The sequence below is a fragment of the Lissotriton vulgaris genome, chromosome 11 (genome assembly GCF_964263255.1).
Source record: "Lissotriton vulgaris chromosome 11, aLisVul1.2, whole genome shotgun sequence".
NCBI lineage: Eukaryota > Metazoa > Chordata > Amphibia > Caudata > Salamandridae > Lissotriton > Lissotriton vulgaris.
The window spans coordinates 149,952,057-149,972,425 of record NC_141699.1 but is presented as its reverse complement, the minus strand read 5'-3'; the positions used below and the strand labels follow the sequence as shown (position 1 = coordinate 149,972,425).

General features: G+C 42.2%; 1 protein-coding gene across 2 annotated transcripts in view; it reads left to right on the top strand.

Moving 5' to 3' along the window:
* Positions 1 to 19,522, top strand: part of BCL7A (BAF chromatin remodeling complex subunit BCL7A) — a 124,451-nt gene extending 104,929 nt beyond the window's left edge. For both annotated transcript variants that reach the window (XM_086942980.1, XM_086942979.1), the window contains exons 4-6: positions 10,518 to 10,682; positions 17,499 to 17,617; positions 18,931 to 19,522. In XM_086942980.1, coding sequence (XP_086799106.1) covers positions 10,518 to 10,682; positions 17,499 to 17,617; positions 18,931 to 19,002 — 356 coding nt within the window. In that variant the 3' untranslated portion in view covers positions 19,003 to 19,522. The remainder of the gene's footprint in view (positions 1 to 10,517; positions 10,683 to 17,498; positions 17,618 to 18,930) is intronic.
* Positions 19,523 to 20,369: the final 847 nt, after the last annotated feature.

Here is a 20,369-nt window from a genome sequence, read left to right as displayed (position 1 = left end):
GGATGGTATAAGCGTAAAACTCAGCTCTTAGAAGATTAAACAACTCAAGACATTCATCGTCTGTCATCAGCGGCACCTGGTTGCAAAGTGCATCCACTTTTCAGTGGAGTTCAATACATGCTCTTTTATACTAACGAGAGTAGCTGCAGAAACCAAATTTTATCTCGACCACAGTTCTAATTTGTCTTAACTACAAGATGAAATATAATTGGAGCTGCCTAATGTTGAATTCTGGCAGCGGTAGATTGTGTTCCAACCTCAGAGCCTAATTTTATATGGCAGAGATTCCTATCCGATGATGTGGGCAAAATAGTGTGGGAAAGGAGGAGATTGAAGTAAGAAACCTAAAAGGAGTTGAGTCCATAAATAAAATGATTTAATTCTTAATGAGGTAAGCATGAGAGCAAATAGTATCTAGTATTCGATTCCTGCGAGATAGCTGAATTGATTTGACTATCAGATATGAAAGGAGAGGTCTTTATCTTATCGTCAAAGATTTGAAAGCAGAAGCCAAGGGAAAATAATGATGTCAAGAGTGAAGGGTGCAGTGAAAAGAGTAGAGGATAAAGGACCATGTCTTGTGAGCATGAGTACTAGGATATGTCGAAGAATCAATCAGACGGGTACAAGGAGAACCACTCGCGGACGTACCCAGAGAGGAATGAGGCTTATTTTCCTTCCAAACATTCATAAGCAACATTCAGTACAACTGCCGTTGTTCATAACCACTCAACTGTGTGTGGCATTGCTGTATTGTCTGAACAAACTTTTAAATCAAAAGGACCAGTTATAAGTTTGTGCTTCCATCATGGACATGGTACACTGTGTATGAGTTCAAATTGCTCTCACACGGTTGGAGAGTGTGAGACTAAGGCCACTTGCATTCTCCCAAAATCAATATTCACACACACGAGCACTAGACTGATTTGAAGAAAGGAAAAATACAGATCCTGTTCTAGGAAGATTCAGTTTCCTAGTGCCTCTTGGGTATCCATAGATATTGGAGTAGATGCCTCTCTCACTTATTCGTGACATGCTTCATCATCAGTGCCTATCCACATCCTGGTTGGGTGGTAACACCAGGGCGGACTCATCCGGAGTTCAAATTGCCCCGCTTTCTATGAATTCTTAAACTAACAAGAACCATGATCCTGAGAGTAATTCGGACTGTATTTCTCCACCTTCTACGTTTCCTAGAGCTCCAAGTGAGATAACACCGCTCCTGTAAAAGAAACCAAACCAATTGAATGGTCTAAAGCACACAGTGTATCCAGTGATCTGAACTTAAGTGATTGAGCAAAATTTGGAACAATGCTGAAAAAAGACCAAGTAAGAAGATAGCAAAATAAAAAGAAAAATCCAGGAGGCTAGGTTAATTGTATGCCCAACAAAAGCAAGCTCTTGACATGTATCACAGAGGCAGTAAAGCAAACCAGCACAGTTTCCTTACTAAGACATTTCAGAACTGTATGGCCCACTAGATTTTTCTATCTACTGCTAACCAATAACCTCCTTTTTCCCCATCATTGTTGGAAATATTTAGCCTAAGCGATTAGCTGATTTAAGAATTCAGGTGGCACTGGCCCCTTTATTGCCGTGAACACGTGTGACGTTCTTGATATAGCATGTGAAATCAAAGCTTGCAACCTACTGGCTAAGTCGAGTTTCCTCCAGAAAAGCAGGATCCTTGGTGCTCAAAACATGGAACAATACCCCCCTTTGCTTATGGAACTAACAGCCCCTACAGTACTGGCTTGTTACCACTCTATACTGAAGATCCCATTCCCACGCACAATTATGGAATGGGAAATCACTCTACAACTCCAAAAGTGAGATACCACAATATTGAGTTTTTAAAATGGCTTGCAAATATAACGTTTCTACAATACCAACATGACTGTACGGTCAAAGTAAGTAGATGTGTCTTAACAATAATAAACCAGGGCTTTTGATAGTATGCTTACTTTCACAGTGTAAATGTAAATGTCCAGTATTTGTAAAGCGCACAGCTACCTCCGGAGAGGTGTCCCGGCGCTGGGGGCCGTCAGGAAGATTAAGCGAACTATTACCCAGAGTCACATGGTGCTGGGCTGATCTGCTGCCGGCACCGGAGATCATACCGTGAGCCCCAGGATCCGGAGGCAGCCGCCCTGGCCGCTGCGCCACATCTCTTCCACAGTGAATTGGAAGTCCATGTTTAGATTCACTACATGTGTGGGTTGATCTTTTTGTCCTCTTTATTTTTACATACAACCACACCAGAGCTTTGTGGAAACCTGCAGCATCTACATGGCTCCCAGATACAGTTCACACCTCTCAAGGCATTGAGTCTGCCCTAGCTGGTATTGGGGATTATCCCTTCACAGACCGTGATAGCAGCCAGCTGAAAGTCTTGAACTTCCTGGGTGGGTTGGCCATTTGACCCTGAAGACCAATGATGAGGCAGTTTTTGAACAACTTGGAAAACCAGGCTGGGGTCTTGGGTAGTGTATCAACTTCTTACCACAGCCAGAAAGGTGAAATTCTAGCCGGACTCGTAAGAGTTGTACGGGGCCCTTGCTCCCACTTATTCCCATATAAAAAATCGAATTGAGATGTTCTGAGGCACTTTGCAATGTCAACAAAAGCCAATAGGTTGTTGAGTTACCTTTTTGTGTGTAGCCTTTTAGCTCACATCTCTAACACTTCCTTCCATAGGAAAGGAAGCTTGACCAACTATGTCACAGTACCACATTTTCCTTTTAAAACCTGGTATTTGAAAATCGACCTCTTAAGTGGGTGTGATTTTAGCATTTGTGAGAGGGGTTAATCTCCCCAAGAACTGACTTAAGATAAGTATGAAGTTTTTGTTGCTTTTTACAATTATTTATGAAAAAAGCACATTATATTGTAAAATCCTTCCTGGGAAGAATTCGGGGAAAGAAAAGGCCAGTCGCGAATATGTGATACCTTTAACTTTTCCTTAAAATATTTGTGAGATTGGTAATTTTTGCTAGCCTGGATTTTTTTTTTTGCTCTGACATTGTAGGTTTGAAGAAAGCCTCTATGTGGTGTCTTGTCTCTTGTGCTTTATGCCGTTTCATTTGTCACATGCCGAGCCACATGATGTTTTTGTAGAACGGGTGGTGGTGACTGTTGAATTGATCAGCTGGTGTTACTGCCAAGGAGGCTGTGCAGTGATGTTTGCCTTCTTCCCGTGAATTTTATTGCTAGGTCGGACTCAGATTGTGTACCTGCTTTTTCTGTCTCTTTGTGAGCAAGTGATGAGTTAGAATTTAAAGAAAAAAAAGGTTCCACCCACGCCAGTTTTACAGACGTATAACATCAAGGTGAACAGTTAACCTCATAGAGGGATAAAGATATTGATTTAGGGAAGGTAAGTTGAGGAGGGAAACTCTTGATTTCCTTGTTAGACGCTGAAGGGTTGAGCGGGCAGCACTTACAGTTTACCTGTTATGGATGGCTGCCTGGGGTCGGGGGAAGGTGAATACGGGTTAGCTACAGGCGCATTGCAGTCACCACAGGATTTATATGAATAGTTCAGGAAAAGTTTAGCTGTCACTGGGGATAAATTATGATAGAAAACAGGAGCCAATGATTGCACTTGGACAAGACAGCAATGGCGGGAACACCAATAGATCCTGGAGTTACATTTCTAGTCCAGAATATACAAGGATGTAATAGTTACCCCAGGAGGTATAGAATTCACTTATACCTAAAAAGGCATGGAATCTTAAGAGGAGATGGGGAATTTAAGAGGATACTGTAAGGGTATTTAAAAAAGAGCAGACGATCAGCTGTCTGTCTTCATCCATAAGGGAGGTTGTCATTGTGATTATTCCAAAACCAGATACAGATCTGTAGGAAAGAGGTTCATACCGGGCAGTTTCTGTCCTATATACTACTATTAAAATATTGAGCACAGCTTTAGCAAATAGATTGTTTAAATTCATAGAAGGTTTGACACACTTGGAATAACGTGGCTTAGTACCGCAAAGTGGCACAATAATAAATGTGCAGCACCTCATTCATATTTTGCACAGGTTAGGTACGACTAACTACCCCATGCACTGGCTCTGTTCATAAAGAAAAAGCTTTAATCATGGTTTGGATGGTCCTGTGTGCTGTTGTGTTGGAGCACATGGTTTGGTCGTGTTTTTCTGAAATGGAGAAAATTACTGTGTACGCAGACTGGTGTAGGGTTGAAAACCAGGCGGGTAGTGTCTGAGTGGTGGTGCATAGAGAACGAGAGGGTGCCTTTTATTCTCCATTCATTTTTAGGTCTCGCCTGAGCCAATGCGCTTGCGCATTGTTCCGGCGAGATTATAGTAAGCGGAAAAGAAAAGTCTACCAAAGCGGCTGCGGATCGCATACAGTTCATGGGATCTTTACACGTGCACGCCAGCCACATAACACACCACCATTTGTCTGTGCCTCGGCATCAGACTTCAAAGGCTGCCGCTCCCCGCCCCCCCCCCCCCCCGCCCCCCATGCACATTGTGCACCACCATTTGTCTGTGCCTCGGCATCAGACTTTAAAGGCTGCCGCTCCCCCGCCACAGCAATGCCGAGAGCTTGTTGATCATAGCGTTCCCAAAATACCAAAGAGTCTTCTTGTATGCTCCTTTCACAGCCCGTCGCTCATTTAACCTTCTCTGAAATGAGTAGCTTTCGGCGTCAGACCACCACTTTCAGGGTTTTCAAAGCTAGAGATCCTTGCCCAAGTAAATGAGCGATCTTTCACCAAGGCTGTGGCTCTGCAGTGTGTGACTCATTAGTGCTGCGAGCTTATTACCTCTTCCCCCCCCCCCCCCACCCCCCCCCCCCCCCCCCCACTTTGGACTCCTCCTGGACAGGCTTAAAGTGCCCCATGCTAATGCGCTCTAATGAGATTCACATAAAATATGCAGAAGCTCATTCCTCTGAGAAGATAATTAACCGTTGAAGAAATTAACTGCCGCTGCTTGGCAGTCTGCAATAAACTTTTCCCACACATTTCCTCTGATGATGGCGTTCCGCAAACCCTCTGCAGTTGGCAGACCAGTGGCCTGCACCCGTCTCTTAAGTTCACCCCACTCGGACAGACGATTTGCCCTTGTTTGCTGTGTCCTTTGTGTTTGTAATACATCCATGCAATCGCGCCATGGCAATAAATTGGAAAAGCAAACATCGCTTCGCTGTGCCGCTGGCGTTTCTTTCACTCGCACTCTGTCTACAGTACTCTCTTCCCATGGGTACCGAATCCTTTTGAGAGACTGGCACCACATGGCACTTGCTTGTTTGGGCCGATATTATATTTTTGTAAAAGGGATTGGGTGGTTTGAGAAAGTAGATGTATGAAGTGCGATGCCCCAACAAGCTTCTGAAACGCACTCACCATACTACATGACGCCGCCCCGTCTCTTCTTTTAGTATCTCTCAATACTAAGTGTTTAGAGAAGTTGTCTTCAAAATGCCATGTGCTAGTTTCCTTCCACCCTGCTCAAACCCTCCCCATGTGGGTTGTATAGCGACTGGCTCGCCCACAGCCCTTGAATATATATCTGGTTCTATGTGTGATTTTCTATTGAACAAAAACGCAATGCTTCTTGTTATTCCTCTTTCCTTCTTTCTGCCTTGCTGTCCCCTCCCTTCTTCTCCCACTAACACCTCATATTTCTCTATTTTCTCTCCTCCTCTCAACATTCTGCCTTCCACTCACTTTTGTTGTTCTCTGCCTCTCTTACTAACGTCCCTTTAGACCCGTTTACATGCTCCCCTCTCTCCTTCATTCGCCGTGTCATTGCATTTTCTTCTTTATCCCTACGTCTCATTCTGTCACTTCTCTGCTCCTCTGTTCCTCCTCCTCTTCTCGCCCTTGATCTTTTTTCTGTGCCCCTGCTTCTCACGTCCCTTCTCTCCCACACTTTCGGTTCAGTTTAATAATGCTTTATTGTCGCCGCTGATGGGGTTTCAAGTGTTTCCAAAACTTTACTGCTCACGGTCTAATTTACACTCTGCCAGGACCACTTTTGAGTGCTTTCTATGCTACCCACACACACAACCCCCCCCCACACATACACAACCCCCCACACACACACAACCCCCTCCACACACACACACACAACCACCCCCACACACACACAACCGCACACACAACCCCCACACACACACAGAACCCCGCCCACACACACACAACCTCACTCACACAACCCCCCACACACAACCCCCCACACACAACCCCACACACACACAACCCCACACACACAACCCCCCCACACAACCCCCCACACACACAACCCCCCACACACACACAACCCCCCACACACACAACCCCCCACACACCACACAACCACCACACAGACCACACAACCCCCACACATACACAGCCACAACCCCCCACACACAACCACATCCCCACACATACACAACCCCACATACACAACCCCACATACACAACCCCACTCACACAACCCCACACACACAACCCCACACACACAACCTCACACACCCCCCCACAAACACACAACCCCCCACACACAACCCTCCACACACAACCCCCCACACAAAACCCCCCCCACACACACAAACCCCCACACACACACACAACCACACACCAGGATAGCAAAACATAGCATAGCAAAGCAAAAGATATCATTACAAAATATAGTATAGCATAACAAAACACAACAAAACATAGCATAACAGAAACAACAAAACATAGCATAGCATAGCATAACAAAACACAACGAAACATAGCAAAACAAAACATAGCATATCAAAGCAGGTCGTAACAAAACATAGCATAACAAAATATAACATAGCATAACAAAACATAGCCTAGCATAGCAAAACACAACAAAGCATAGCATAAAACACAAAAAACATAGCATAACAAAACACAACACAACAGAACATAGCCTAACAAAACAAAACCTAGCATAGCATGACAAAACATAGCATAGCAAAACACAACAAAACATAGCATAGCATATCAAAACACAAAAAACACAGCATAGCATAACAAAACATAGCATAACAAAAAAACAACAAAGCATTGCATAACAAAACACAACAGAACAGCATAACAAAGCATAATAAAACATAGCATAGCATAACAAAACATAGCATAACAAAACACAACATAGCATAGCATAACAAATCAAAGCATAGGATAGCAAACATAGCATAGCATAACAAAACAAAACACAGGATAGCAAAACAAAACATAGCATAGCATACAGCATCACTACCACAGCATCACTCAGGGCCACCACAACATCACTATGCGCTACCACAGCATCACTGAACGCCACAGCATCACTCGTTCCCCACCACAGCATCACTCGTTCCCCACCACAGCATCACTCGTTCCCCACCACAGCATCACTCGTTCCCCACCACAGCATCACTCGTTCCCCACCACAGCATCACTCGTTCCCCACCACAGCATCACTCGTTCCCCACCACAGCATCACTCGTTCCCCACCACAGCATCACTCGTTCCCCACCACAGCATCACTCGTTCCTGACCACAGCATCACTCGTTCGCCACCACAGCATCACTCGTTCGCCACCACAGCATCACTCGTTCGCCACCACAGCATCACTCGTTCGCCACCACAGCATCACTCGTTCGCCACCACAGCATCACTCGTTCGCCACCACAGCATCACTCGTTCGCCACCACAGCATCACTCGTTCGCTACCACAGCATCACTCGTTCGCTACCACAGCATCACTCGTTCGCCACCACAGCATCACTCGTTCGCCACCACAGCATCACTCGTTCGCCACCACAGCATCACTCGTTCGCCACCACAGCATCACTCGTTCGCCACCACAGCATCACTCGTTCGCCACCACAACATCACTCGTTCGCCACCACAACATCACTCGTTCGCCACCACAGCATCACTCAGCGCCACCACAGCATCAATCTTTTCAACCATTCAACAACTGGTTCAAATATGTTCTCTCAATGTTTCAAGCTTTATTACAAATGTCATAAAAAGATTTTAATAGTTCACTTCTGTTATTGGATTTTCGTCACAATAAAATACTCTGAACATAATCTTCACAAAAGTTTAAGCTATTGCCATTATAAATTACAATAACTTTTATTTAAGTATTAATTATTTAAAAAAATTAAAAGCCCTTGTTATTTGTAATATCAATATATGTAAGTCACGTAAATACAACACATATTGCCTTACAAAAGCTATAGGTGTCACATTTGCGAAAGTTAAAACTATTGGCATTGTAAATGACAAAGCTATTAATTTCGCTATTTTCACAAACAAAACATGAATAAAAAAATTGTCATTTACAATATCAATAGCTCAAACTTTCCTAGTGGGAGACCTATTGCATTGCAAATGCTTGTTGGGTTTGAAATTAAGCCAGTGGGCTGCCTAGTACAGAAAGCATTGCAAGACTAGGGAGTAAAGGAAGAAGGAAGCCACAAGTTATCTCACTTCATGTGCATGATGCATTATTGTACCTGAGAGAAATTGGCTCCAATAGTGTAACAAGACCTTTAAATTGGGGGAGCTATATGAGCTTTGCATTAATCGGGTGAAAACACACTTTTCCCCCTAAGTGCGTTAAAAATGCTGGACGGGCGTACATGTCCAGAGCTGGGCTTTTGATAAGAATGACAGTGCTCTTTGGGGATCCAGTTGCTGCACACAGCAGACCAATACAGGTTTAACATTGGCATTCAATAGCCTCCTGTATCAAATAGCCATGATCAGTAAAAAATTGGGTATTGCTGGCTGAAATGGTCTTTCTGGCTAGGTGGTTATACTTCCTGCAAGAAATAATGCATCCTATGTCAACTCATTCATGTAAAGAATTGGATTAGTTGTTGATCCAGCTAATCTAAGAGGGAAAGTTCGGCCGAGTCAAGCTCTAGACAATTAAGTTACCCTTGACAGCATGTGAATTGGGTTAGCTGACCCTAAATTATATTGCCACACCGTTGTTACGTGCAATTTGATAGTTGGATGAGGACCACAATTGGGAAATAAATGTGCTTGAATTCACACACCCACAGGCCAAGTTGCAGAAATTAGTGAGAATGAACCACATATTGCTAGGAAACCTGTAAGACAAGTGGAAACCATGCAAAAGTTTATTGAAAGATATCTCTTCGCATCGGATCTGCAGATAGGGAGTCTGCAGCCTTTCAAAAAGTTTAGAAATGACATGGCGCTGGCGCAGTGGACAGAGAGTGCTGCTTGATAACTGGAGATTAATACAGCAGCGATAAATTCATACATTTGACAAAGCATAGGAGGCTTTCGGTATCACACAGGGACTGTTCTTGCAGTATGTGAAGTTAGCACAACAGCCAAGGAAATATGGACAAGCTTCCCAGAAGCACCTAAAGTAACCGCGACCAGACTGAACATTGTTGTCGAGATCTTGGATGCTGGCTGATAGCACGCCAGCATGACACACTGCAGAGAAATAAAGATGGAGGGATTCTTGTAGCAAGGAGACGGCACATAGATAACATACGAAAACCTATATCTGATTTTAAAAAATGGGATCTGGTATGCCTTCAGGCAAAGAAAATATCAAGCAATGCCAGGTATAAGTGAGTTTAATTTAACTATGTAAATAGAACCTATGTAACCAAGACGAAGCTTTACAAAATATATCCAGTCGCCCTTGGGAATGCCCCAGATGTTCAGGGATCAATGCTGGCTTATTCTACATGAAGTGGGCTTGCTCCTCAATGAAGGGTTTTGGAGCACTTTTGTCTACGCTACATCCAGTAAGCCCAGCAAAGAGACCTAAGCAATGCCTGGGCATCAACCTTAAAACGAAAAAGAGTAAAATGAGGTTTACATTTGTGACATTAGATGTAGTATTGGCCAAAAGGGGAATAGCAATACAATGAATGAAACCGAAAGAGCTATGGGTGCAGGGCTGGGTGGAAGATAGTATACAGACGTCCATAGCTGAGGAAGGACTCATGAAACTTAAAAGAACTGATGATAAATCTACAGAGTATGTGGCTGACTGAACACTGCTTGTGCAGGAACGATCAGAATCTCCGGACAAAAGACAGTTGTGAAAGTCATATCATTCTGGGAGGGCTGCATAAGGATGAACTCAGCAGACTTGATAGGGCGTCCGTATGCATTGACGGTGACAAACTAAGCAAGCGCTCCCAGACAGGCAGATGCACCCAGAGGAGGAAGAGCTACACAAGAGGGTGGATGAGATCAATTTTGGTTGCTCTTGACACATGTCATTGCATTGTGAACAGGAGGGGGACAGGGTTGACTACAGGATGAGCGCAAGCGTTTACCTAGTGGCAGTGACCTAAGTGTAAAGATCCATGTTTGCGGTCATTTCTGACCTACATGGGAAGCATTTGCAGACCCTCAAAGATAGTAACATGATCATTTCGTAGTAGTTTGGCTGGTATGAAAACAAATGACCAGGCTTGATTTCATTGTGTGAGCATGAAGACCCCTGAAGGTCTAGGTGTGGTGTTGACACATGTATGTATCTTCCTCCAGATGACAACAGCAACCAGAGCTCCATAGCGGACGCTTCCCCCACAAAACAAGAGAACAGCAGTAACTCCAGCCCAGCACCAGACCTTAACTCCTCTATAGCTGACGGCGCGGATGGGAAGTCTGAGGACGCTCGGATAAATGTCAGCGAGCTAAACGACTCTGAAGGTAAGGCAATACCGCAGGTGGTGCCAACTACTTCTGTCTGCATCCCTGTGACTACTTGTATCAATTGTATATAAATGTATGCTAATGTGTGCTTCTACGTCTGTATTACCAAGCTTGTTGCGGACTGCAGTGCTTCTGAAAGTCGCTGTGGCTGTGCAGCAATACATGGCATTAGAAATGTGTTGGATGGTTCAGTAGCTGGGCATCAGGTATATATATATATATTTTTGCAGTGTGAATCTTTCTGTATTCACTATGCTGTGCATTAATCCGCGGTCTAGTGGTTGGGTCCGGAATCGTAGTTTTTTTTTTTTTTTCGTTGCCCAGGTGGGCGTTGACGTCCCACCTTTTGGTGTCCGTCCTGTGACGTCGGCATGCTTCCTGCGGAAGCTCCCACCCTTGGGCGCCATCTTCAGATTCTTTTTTCCGCCTTTGGGTCTGGATCGTTCCTGAGAGGGCTCCAGAGATTTGGAGAAAAGAAGAAGCAAGACTCGAGTTTTGGGAGAAAAAACATTGGAAAAGACGAAGGAAGACTACACCATCGAAAGATATATAAGAGGTGCGTGCCTCAAAACAGAAAACAAGGAGTCTTTATTGGTTTAAAATAGATCGTGTAACCAATATGTATGACACTAAATTGTAAGTCTCTACAACTCCCAACATTCATGCCTTAAAGTATTTCTTTCATGTCTATGTATCACATTGAGGGGGTGAAAGCATCACTTTGAAAAAAACATGCAATTTGGAGTCCGTTTCCATCCTTTGGAGTGCAGACGGCTGGGGGTACATCAGAGAGGAGTGGATATTTGCTTTGGATATCTATCCTATCTATCTATCTATATATATATATATATATATATATATATATATATATATATATATATATATATATATATATATCAGGGCTCGAAAAATGTACTCGACCGCTCGCAAATGCAAGTGAATTTCTTCAAGGGAGAGCCAGTTGTCAGGCCTACTTGACAGGCCTGGCGAGTGAAATCTGCAGCTGCAGTGCCAGGTGCCAATTTGTGGGTCAAGTGCAATTGATGTTAGGTAGAGAAGAAAAAAGTCTACTTACTTGACCTGCAGGTCAAGTAAGATTTTTTAGATTTGTCGAGCCATGTGTGTGTGTGTGTGTGTATGTATATGTATATGTATATGTGTATATATATATCAGTCACACAGTGCAGGAACCCTTTTGGAGAGAGACCACACACAAAATGGATTCAATGCCTTTTTATTTTCGTTAGCTTGCCAGCAGGTTTCCAGCATCAGTGTCAGCCAAACAGAATTTGCCAGACGCGTTTCGAGAGCGAAGCTCTCTTCCTCAATGGCACGGTTGCAGTCACACGAGAATGCTCTGAATAGCGCACAATTTTTAAACAGTCCCCGCCCACTGGGCGTGTTTCATCACAGCAGCGTTTTATGGGATCTGTAGTGCCGGTATTTTCCCAGTGGATGCATTCTCTGTTCAATAAAACCCTGATAAAATCCAAGTGGAAAGGAGGACACACAAATGCGAGATTCCTGCTCCGCTTTGTAGCTGACGATAAGGTGACACGGAGGCCCCCCTGCAGGGCCCCTGGTCGGTTCGTGTCCATGTTGATCCTAGGTAGGTATCAGCGTTGGTTCTGCAAACGCAGCAGGTCTTTTCTCCACGACCGGGACGGCCGTCATAACATCAGTCACACAGTGGTGTATATATATATATATATATATATATATATATATATTACCTACCGGCGGTCGCCAGTAGGTAGTTATAGTTTGGATTTTTTTCAATGCAGAATCTCAAAATTCTATTTGGAATAACTTTGGCGCCAGTTGACGAATCTGCCTGAAAACTTCCTCAAATTTGCCTCGCGGAGCTCCGGTCCTTCCTTGAAGGTTTCGGGGGGATTCGTCAAGCGGGGGCCGAGATAAAAGGGGGGTCCCTAAACGTGTTTTCCCCATGTTAATTTCCATAGGGCGGTCAAACTCACTTTTAGCCTGAACGGCTGAATGGATTTGCACCAAACTTGGCAAAATTGTAGGGACTGGTAGCCTGATGTGCCTTTGCTATGTCTCAAGATATGTGCTCCAGTGGTTTTTGAGTAATTGAGGTTCAAAAAAATATATATATATCCATGGCAGCGCACCGGTACGCTCTGGGCGCGCCACGCGACTTACGCACAGAAAGCTGATTGGCTCTCGGGTGTCTGTAAACATTCTAAACAGTCCGGAGCGTCTGCCATCTTGTGTCTCAGTAGGATCGAGACACAAGAGGTGGCCAAAACAAAGGGGGAAATGATCATAAGGGGGCAGGGTAGACCCACCCTGACCCCCTAGGTTTGATGTGGGGGCTATATAAGGGCCCCGCGGGGCAAAACATTTATTTTTTGATTTTTTTAGATTTTCGCTGAGGGAGTGCCCGGTACGCGCTCCGGGAAGCGCACCGGGAAGCGCACAAAAGAGAAAAAAGAATGCCAGAGTTTTATATTTTTTTAATTATTTTTCCGAACATTTTTTTTTGTATTTTTGAACAATTTTATATTTTTTTTGTGTTTTTTAAGGGAACAAACTAAAAACAGGGAATTGGAAATGGCTCAACAGGAGCAAAAAAAAGAAAAGAATTACTGCTTCCTTTTCTTGCTGCATTGGTGGTTATCCACAGCATTATTTACTAAGGTGACACTAAGTTCACCATAACATAATGTTTTGCCACAGAAAATGCAAACAATTTTGATGGTGCCAAATTTTTGTTGAATATTTGGCACCATTTGGCGTCCTTCAGGACCAGAAAGTGAGTGTCAGAAGAGGAGGTGCTGGCCACAGGGGGTGGGTTGTTTCGAAGTTCCTGTACTTCAGCCTGGGCTAAGTTATTGGGATGCCACCTCTCCATGTGGCGGATCATGGTAAAATTACCAAAAGAATATTTCATTTTGGGATTGCCCCTGGAGAGGACTTTGCCACAAATAAGACAGGTGACTTTGGGGGCGTTCACCATTTCTGGTCTGCAGGAAAATTAAAGAATTGCCAAATAAAGTGCACTTTAATGAGCCTTTGCCTTGGTTCTTCAGGCAGGAAGTGCCTTGGTTGTTCCTCCTCCTCCTCTTCTTCCTCCTCTTCTTCTTGTCCTCCAAGAAACTGTGGTGTTGGTGGTGGTGAGGGTGCACCAGCTGCAGCTACAAGTGATGCCATTGTTTGCTCAAAAATAGCTCTTGCTCTCTCAATGAAGAAAGTTAGAATGAGGAAAAAAGGAGGGAGTGATGTCATGAGTGATGTCACTGACCATGTCATGAGTGATGTAATATGTGACGTCATCAGCAGTGCATTGCACGCGCAAGTTACAGTGAGTCCAACTAACTATAACGTGGAATTTCAATGGTTTTATGACAGTAAAATTTCCAGTTAACTATAACTGGTGTGAAACCTATGGTTTTTTCAGTGAATATATATATATATATATATATATATATATATATATATATATATATATATATATATATATATATTCTTAAAATATTAACATTATGCTGCATCTGCATGTACAACAATCATGACCGTGCTTATTACTTTTTGATATGTTTTGCAATACATAATCAGCATTCTAAATGGTATTCACAGTATGCATCGAATGGAATAAATCCACATTTTTATTGGATTTTGCTGCCCACGATCAAGGAACGTTGACATGGCATTCATTGTGTTACATTGTGCAGCATATCCATGAGTAACAGCTGCAGCAGCACCCCAATTGATGACTTGCATGGCATTCTAAATGCTGCAGGTATACATGCTAAATGAACATTCAAAAATAATGATGGACAGAATGCAGAACAATGTCATACGTTCACCCCAGTAAAGAGATCTGGGCCTAAATCCATGGTACTCTAAGCATTATGTACTTTGTACAGCACAAATACACAAAGCCCATTGTTGGCATTCAAAATGTATTTAAAAGTGTGAATTCCATGTACATAGAACACATACTCAGTATTGTAAATATTATTTACATTGTGCATCACTCGTACATAGCAACCTAAATAAATGCTGTAAAACAAAGCACTCTAAATATTCATTACCTTTTGCTCTTGGTGTACATTTACTACTTACTTGGCCTGCTACGTGGTATTCACAGCCATCCACAAAATTGTAAATGTTTCTTACAGTTTTGAATAGCTTTATTGAAGTGCTGTAACCCTGAATTCGCAGTGCAGCTACTCCAAAGTCTTTTTAGTCAGCAGCAGATGAGATATTTGTTTTTAAATGTTCTTTTTAATGTAAACTGAAAATAAATGATCCTGTGTATATTTGTTTAAGCGTTGGTCTGGTGTATTCAAAAAGATACTAGTCTGCAATACTTTGATTGTATTGGAGCATATACCACTCTGGTGGTAAGCCCACAACTTTTTTTCTAAGGGCCAAGAGGGCTTACAACACGCCTATTGCTTCCCATTGGTTGGCCTTATTGCCAGTCTCAGTGGCTTGCCTTATCCCAGCTTCCTCATTTTGAGTTAGCCCCTCCCCTGGAGCATAACCTATTTGCCATCTCTCTGACTGGCTGGCTTCTAACCTTCCACTACTCACTTTTTGGGAACTACTCGTTCTCGTAAGTCGAGATTACCAAACAGTACTAGTTGTCTGGTTGCAAAAGATCTATTGTGCCCACCCATTACTTACCATTGCTTGCATTATTGTCACTCATTTGCTTGCATCTTTTTCAACGAGTCAATTTTTTTGTGTGTTTTCCTTGCCCTGGAGCATAACCTCTTAACAACCCTTATGATTGGATGATTTGAAACCTTCCACTTCACATATTTAGAGAACTGCTTTTTTCTTTATCATTCAGAACTCCATGTGTGCATGTTTTTGCTAGCTCTCTCCCACTTGTGCTGCTTCACCTCTCAGATACCCCACCCTGCACTATGTTTCTCCCCACCCCTCCTAGCTTGTCTTTTAAATCAAGCAACAGGGATTTATTTTGAAAGGTATGTCTTAAAAGCTGACTTTAAGGGTTGTTTTTTGTTTTATCTCCTGCATTCCGCGTCTTGCATGACAGCATAAGTTCGGGACATATTGGCTTTTATGGTGCTGGCGGAAGGGCCGTCTGTTGCACTCACTGAGCTGGCTTGAGGCAAAAGGTGTCCTTAGCATGAGACCTCTCCCAGAGGTCTTTAAATCTGTCCCCAAACCGCAAGCTCTGTCTTGTATGCCTCCTTTCCAAATTCCACTTTGCTCCATGTTGCTTTCTCCATTGTGTGCTTTTCCCCACGTCCCTAATGTTCCTTCTTCCCCCTGGTGTGCTGCTTTTCCCCATCCACTACATGTTGCTTCCCACCCTCTCCTGCTCCCCATTGCAACCCCCCTCCCCTCTTGGTCCAGTTAATATTTTATTTATATATTCATTCCTTTGCCAGATTATGTAGGCGCACATTTATAGTGACACATGCGTGGATCTACAAAATAACTGTACCGGTCTGGTTATTGCATCTTATTTATTTATTATAAGCTTTTGACTGCAGGACACAGCTTATTGCAATTGGTATACAGCATTACTAAAGGGCATAGGCAAAGCCAAGAGATCCCAAAGGCAAGACCCATTGGCTTTGCTAGTGTTTATCAGAATGTGTTTTTCAAACTGGCACCAATGCCCTTGTTATTTTATAAACTCTGCTCACCCTTGTCTGCTGGGGAATATATTGTAAAACAGTGTGCATGTCAATGTTTTTATTTGGTCTGCCAAACAGTTGGGCTAAAATAAATGCATATTTTTTGTAACATTTTGACTTTTTCGTCAGTTATTAAACAGAAGTAATAATCTGAAGATGTAAGCTTTAGCTCAGGTTCTATTGTACCTGAGCAAAAAACACTTTCTTTCCAGATGCGTGTGCAAAAAGGATTTTACAGTGTAATTTTCTGGTGAAAAAAAAGAAAGCTGTACATGTGCCTACCTCATCATGACCTTACCTACTTTCCAGAGTTACCTCTTTTTCCCTCGAGCGTCTTAGTGGCAAAGTATTCTTTTGCACTTTCCGGAGTCACCGATTGTTTGTAGGGAAATCTCTCAATGTTCTCAACCAGCATCCACCACCACCCACCCGAGCCTTTTAAGCATTAGGCTATAGTGTTGGCAAGCTAATGAGCATCATGCTGCCAATCTACGCCATACCACACATTTATACACTGCTTAATTGACTCCATTATGATGCAGCTACATTTTTGGCTCATAGTTGAGATACATGAATGACAGCACCACATTGTGCCTGCTTTGTGTCTCAGGCAAACCAGACACTTTGCCAATACGGCTTTCTGGATGCCAACAAAAGCTGTGCTTCCATTATGTGCATATGAAGAACTCAAGGTGGGTAAGCATGCTCACGAAAGTGGAACCCTGCTTATAGAATGTGCAGGGTCCTTCGAAATCTTCAAGCAAACCCAAATTCAGAAAAGGCTTGAAATGCATTTGCTTCAGTAAGCTTTTAGGGCAACTAGAATGAGACTGTCCAAACTCCTCTCCACCGGCCCATACCAGGGTTCGGGCCCGGTGGACGTGTGCATAGTAAGAGGTTCGAAGGAGGAGGAATGGGTCCTCAACACACTCAGAGCTCCCCCACAGCTCTTCAAAAGAGACTGAGGAGCCGATACTTACTAAAATCCTTTGCACACAGCCTTAATGAAGAGAGCTTTTAGGAGTTGGTTCATTTTATGTACAGTTTTCATTGTGTGTCAGAAAAAAGCCATAAGAAATCAGATTTTGCAAAATGTTCATATTGTGCAGAGGCTAAACCCTTGGTGCTTGATGACCTGATAAAACGCCTTCAAATGTATTTTCAGATACTTCTGGGCAGAATTCACAGTCATCTGTGGAAAGTTCAATGAACAGTTCGGAAAAGACAGAAAACGCATCCACTGGAGACAAGAATTTATCCACAGAGGTATCAAAAAACTCTCAGGTAAAGATTTTTTCACTGTAATTGTAGCGGTGGGAGTCAGAAAGCCCTGCTCACGGTTAGTCGAATATTTGGATTACTATTTTAGCCAGGCTCATGGATTCTATTTTCCAAAATACCCATAAATGTTTCATGAGGTAAAATCAGATGGTTAGTTTGTTTCAGTTGATACTTTGTACTTGCATTCGGACTTGAAATGTTTATTAAAGGAGCAAGAGGATATCTTCAACTGGAAAATATTTATGACTTCTTTCCTTCAATCTGGGGTTCATGAGATTTTAGTTTTAGTGAGTCTGTGCCTGTGGACCGAGCTTTATAATCTTATGACTTTAAAATTAGTGCCTAATACTTCAATTATTCTGTTTCCAAGTGTTGAAAATAACAGATGGTCACATTACCCAGTTTATGGTACTTCATAATTAACTGACTCAATGTTATTGCTAAAAAACATGCAGATTAATTAAAGTATGTAGAATGCTTTGCTCCACCCAGTGAAGTTGTTCTCTCACTTGATCCTCTTGGCTGCTTGATGTATCATTCTTATGTAGTACATACATTGCAATGTTGAGTGACTATTTTACATCTCAAAACTCAACTGAATTATCACACACCCCATTTGTCATCTCATATGTGCATTGAATACATGTTTTTGTAAAGTTTAACTGTGCGACACACATATATGAAAGTTTATACACACACTAGCATTGATGTGGCAACACATGGAAACAGACGCATACACAAATGCAGTTTGCATATTTTTGCACATGAAATTCACCTGTGCTTGCTTGATATAGTCACAGCAGGCCTAGAGCACAACATTTCTATCCATAAGATGATACAGAAAGATGTAAGCCTTTAAGACCCAATATTTTAGCCCCAGCGGACAGAGAATGTGATTGCCTAGGGATCTAAATTCCCATCTAGACGTTAGACATGGAATATGTTTGGCTCACTACCAAACTCCATTTTTGGGATGGCATGGGGATGCCGGTAGATAGTTTGGTACACTAAATGGAGTACCTTCAGCAGGATGTGAGCCTGAGCCAGCAGTCAATGTACAGTATGAAGAAGTCTTCAGGGTCTGCTAGATCATGATCATGTGATACGGTGGCCTAGCTGATATCACTAAGGCTCTTGGAGAGGAAGTTGCATTGTCCACTTGAGGAAATTCAGAAGGGAGAAAAGGCGCAGAGATCCAATATTGGTGTTACGATGTATGCAGGGTTCTGGTTGGCTAAAGATCTCCTTTCACTAGAATGCATCATGTCTGAAAGTAGTTTTAAAGTAAAACTAACTGTTTTTCTCCTTTCATCAAGGATTCAGAAGGTGTTCCCCCTTCCAAAAAGATGAAAGCAGATGCTTCCCAACAGAACCTGGAGGATAACTAGACTTGCTAATTTTAAGTTTTCTGATCACTTTTTAAATGTAAGGTACCTCAATGGGCTTCATTATAGAACAACCTTACTGAAACCACGTCCTGGATGAGGACGGAACTCCTAAACTAGTGGAAATACCAAGCAAACATCCAAGAGAATCTTGACAGATGTGACTTCTAAGACACTGAGAACAGTTCCTGTGAAATAAACTTTCAGAACTTTTAAGTTACAGTCTTTAAAAATGGTTGGAGTATTCAACTCAGGAGGGTCTGCGCACTGTTTCTAAACTCAATTTTACCTTCATGTTGCTGCTGCATTTTTTTATTTTCTATATTTAACAGTGTAAGATATTTAAAGATGGTACAGGTCAGTTATTGGCTTACATGTGAATTTTCATTGTTTTGAGATACACAGTCTGCTTTGTTTTTATTTGTGTGCCTTGTGTTATGAAATCAGTGCTAACATTTTCCAGTTGTTTTGTAACTATCATCTTTGCAAACTGCCCATGTGTGTATAAAGGAAAGTAGTATGATGCACCGCTCTACTCAAGAATTCTTATATGTAGCAATAGCAGGAGCCAAACGAGCCATTTTCACACTTTGAGAAAGTTTGCTTATTTTTAGTATAAATAATTGTTCGATATTTCTTCACTACATTGCACTTGTCAAGAGTAAAAGCATTCCCCAAACAGATGTTATTTTTGTCAAAACTTTAATGGGGCGTTTACTGAGAAGATGATGCTTTTACAGGAACACACACCAAGACACAAACCCAGGAAAATCTTCAGTTCTGACTCAGTGTTAAAATGTTTTTAATCCTTTTGTATTTTATTTAAGTGAAAAATCATAGGACACATGGGATTGCTGCCTTAGCGCATGTTGGTATATCCCATTTCAAATGAATTACTAACACAGTTGAGTTTCCTTGTCTGATAAGACAAAGGCTTGATACAATCTCCTTTTTCCTGTGTCTGGTGTACATTTTGAATGTTGTTTAAAGTATAATGAACAAAAATAATGTTGATTTAGTTGCGATTTTCATATTCGCCACTTTGACTGTAGAGAGACTGGTCATTTGTATGTTATAAGAAATTGAAGTATGTGACTAATGTTAATCTTGCTTCTCTGTCGAGCATAAATGGGTCTTGTTTTTGAAAATTCATATGTCACAGTTGTTACAATTGTTGAAAAAAAATTGTACAATAAATATATATATATATATATATATTGAAATATATGGGATAGTTCTAGAATGTTCATTTTTGTACTAGATTCCAAATTGATCAATTCTCCAAGGGTGAAAATGGCTTTTGCTCTAAGTGCTAAGTTTTCCACTATTACAACATTATTGTATCAGTAAAAATCATTGCTTACTTTGAC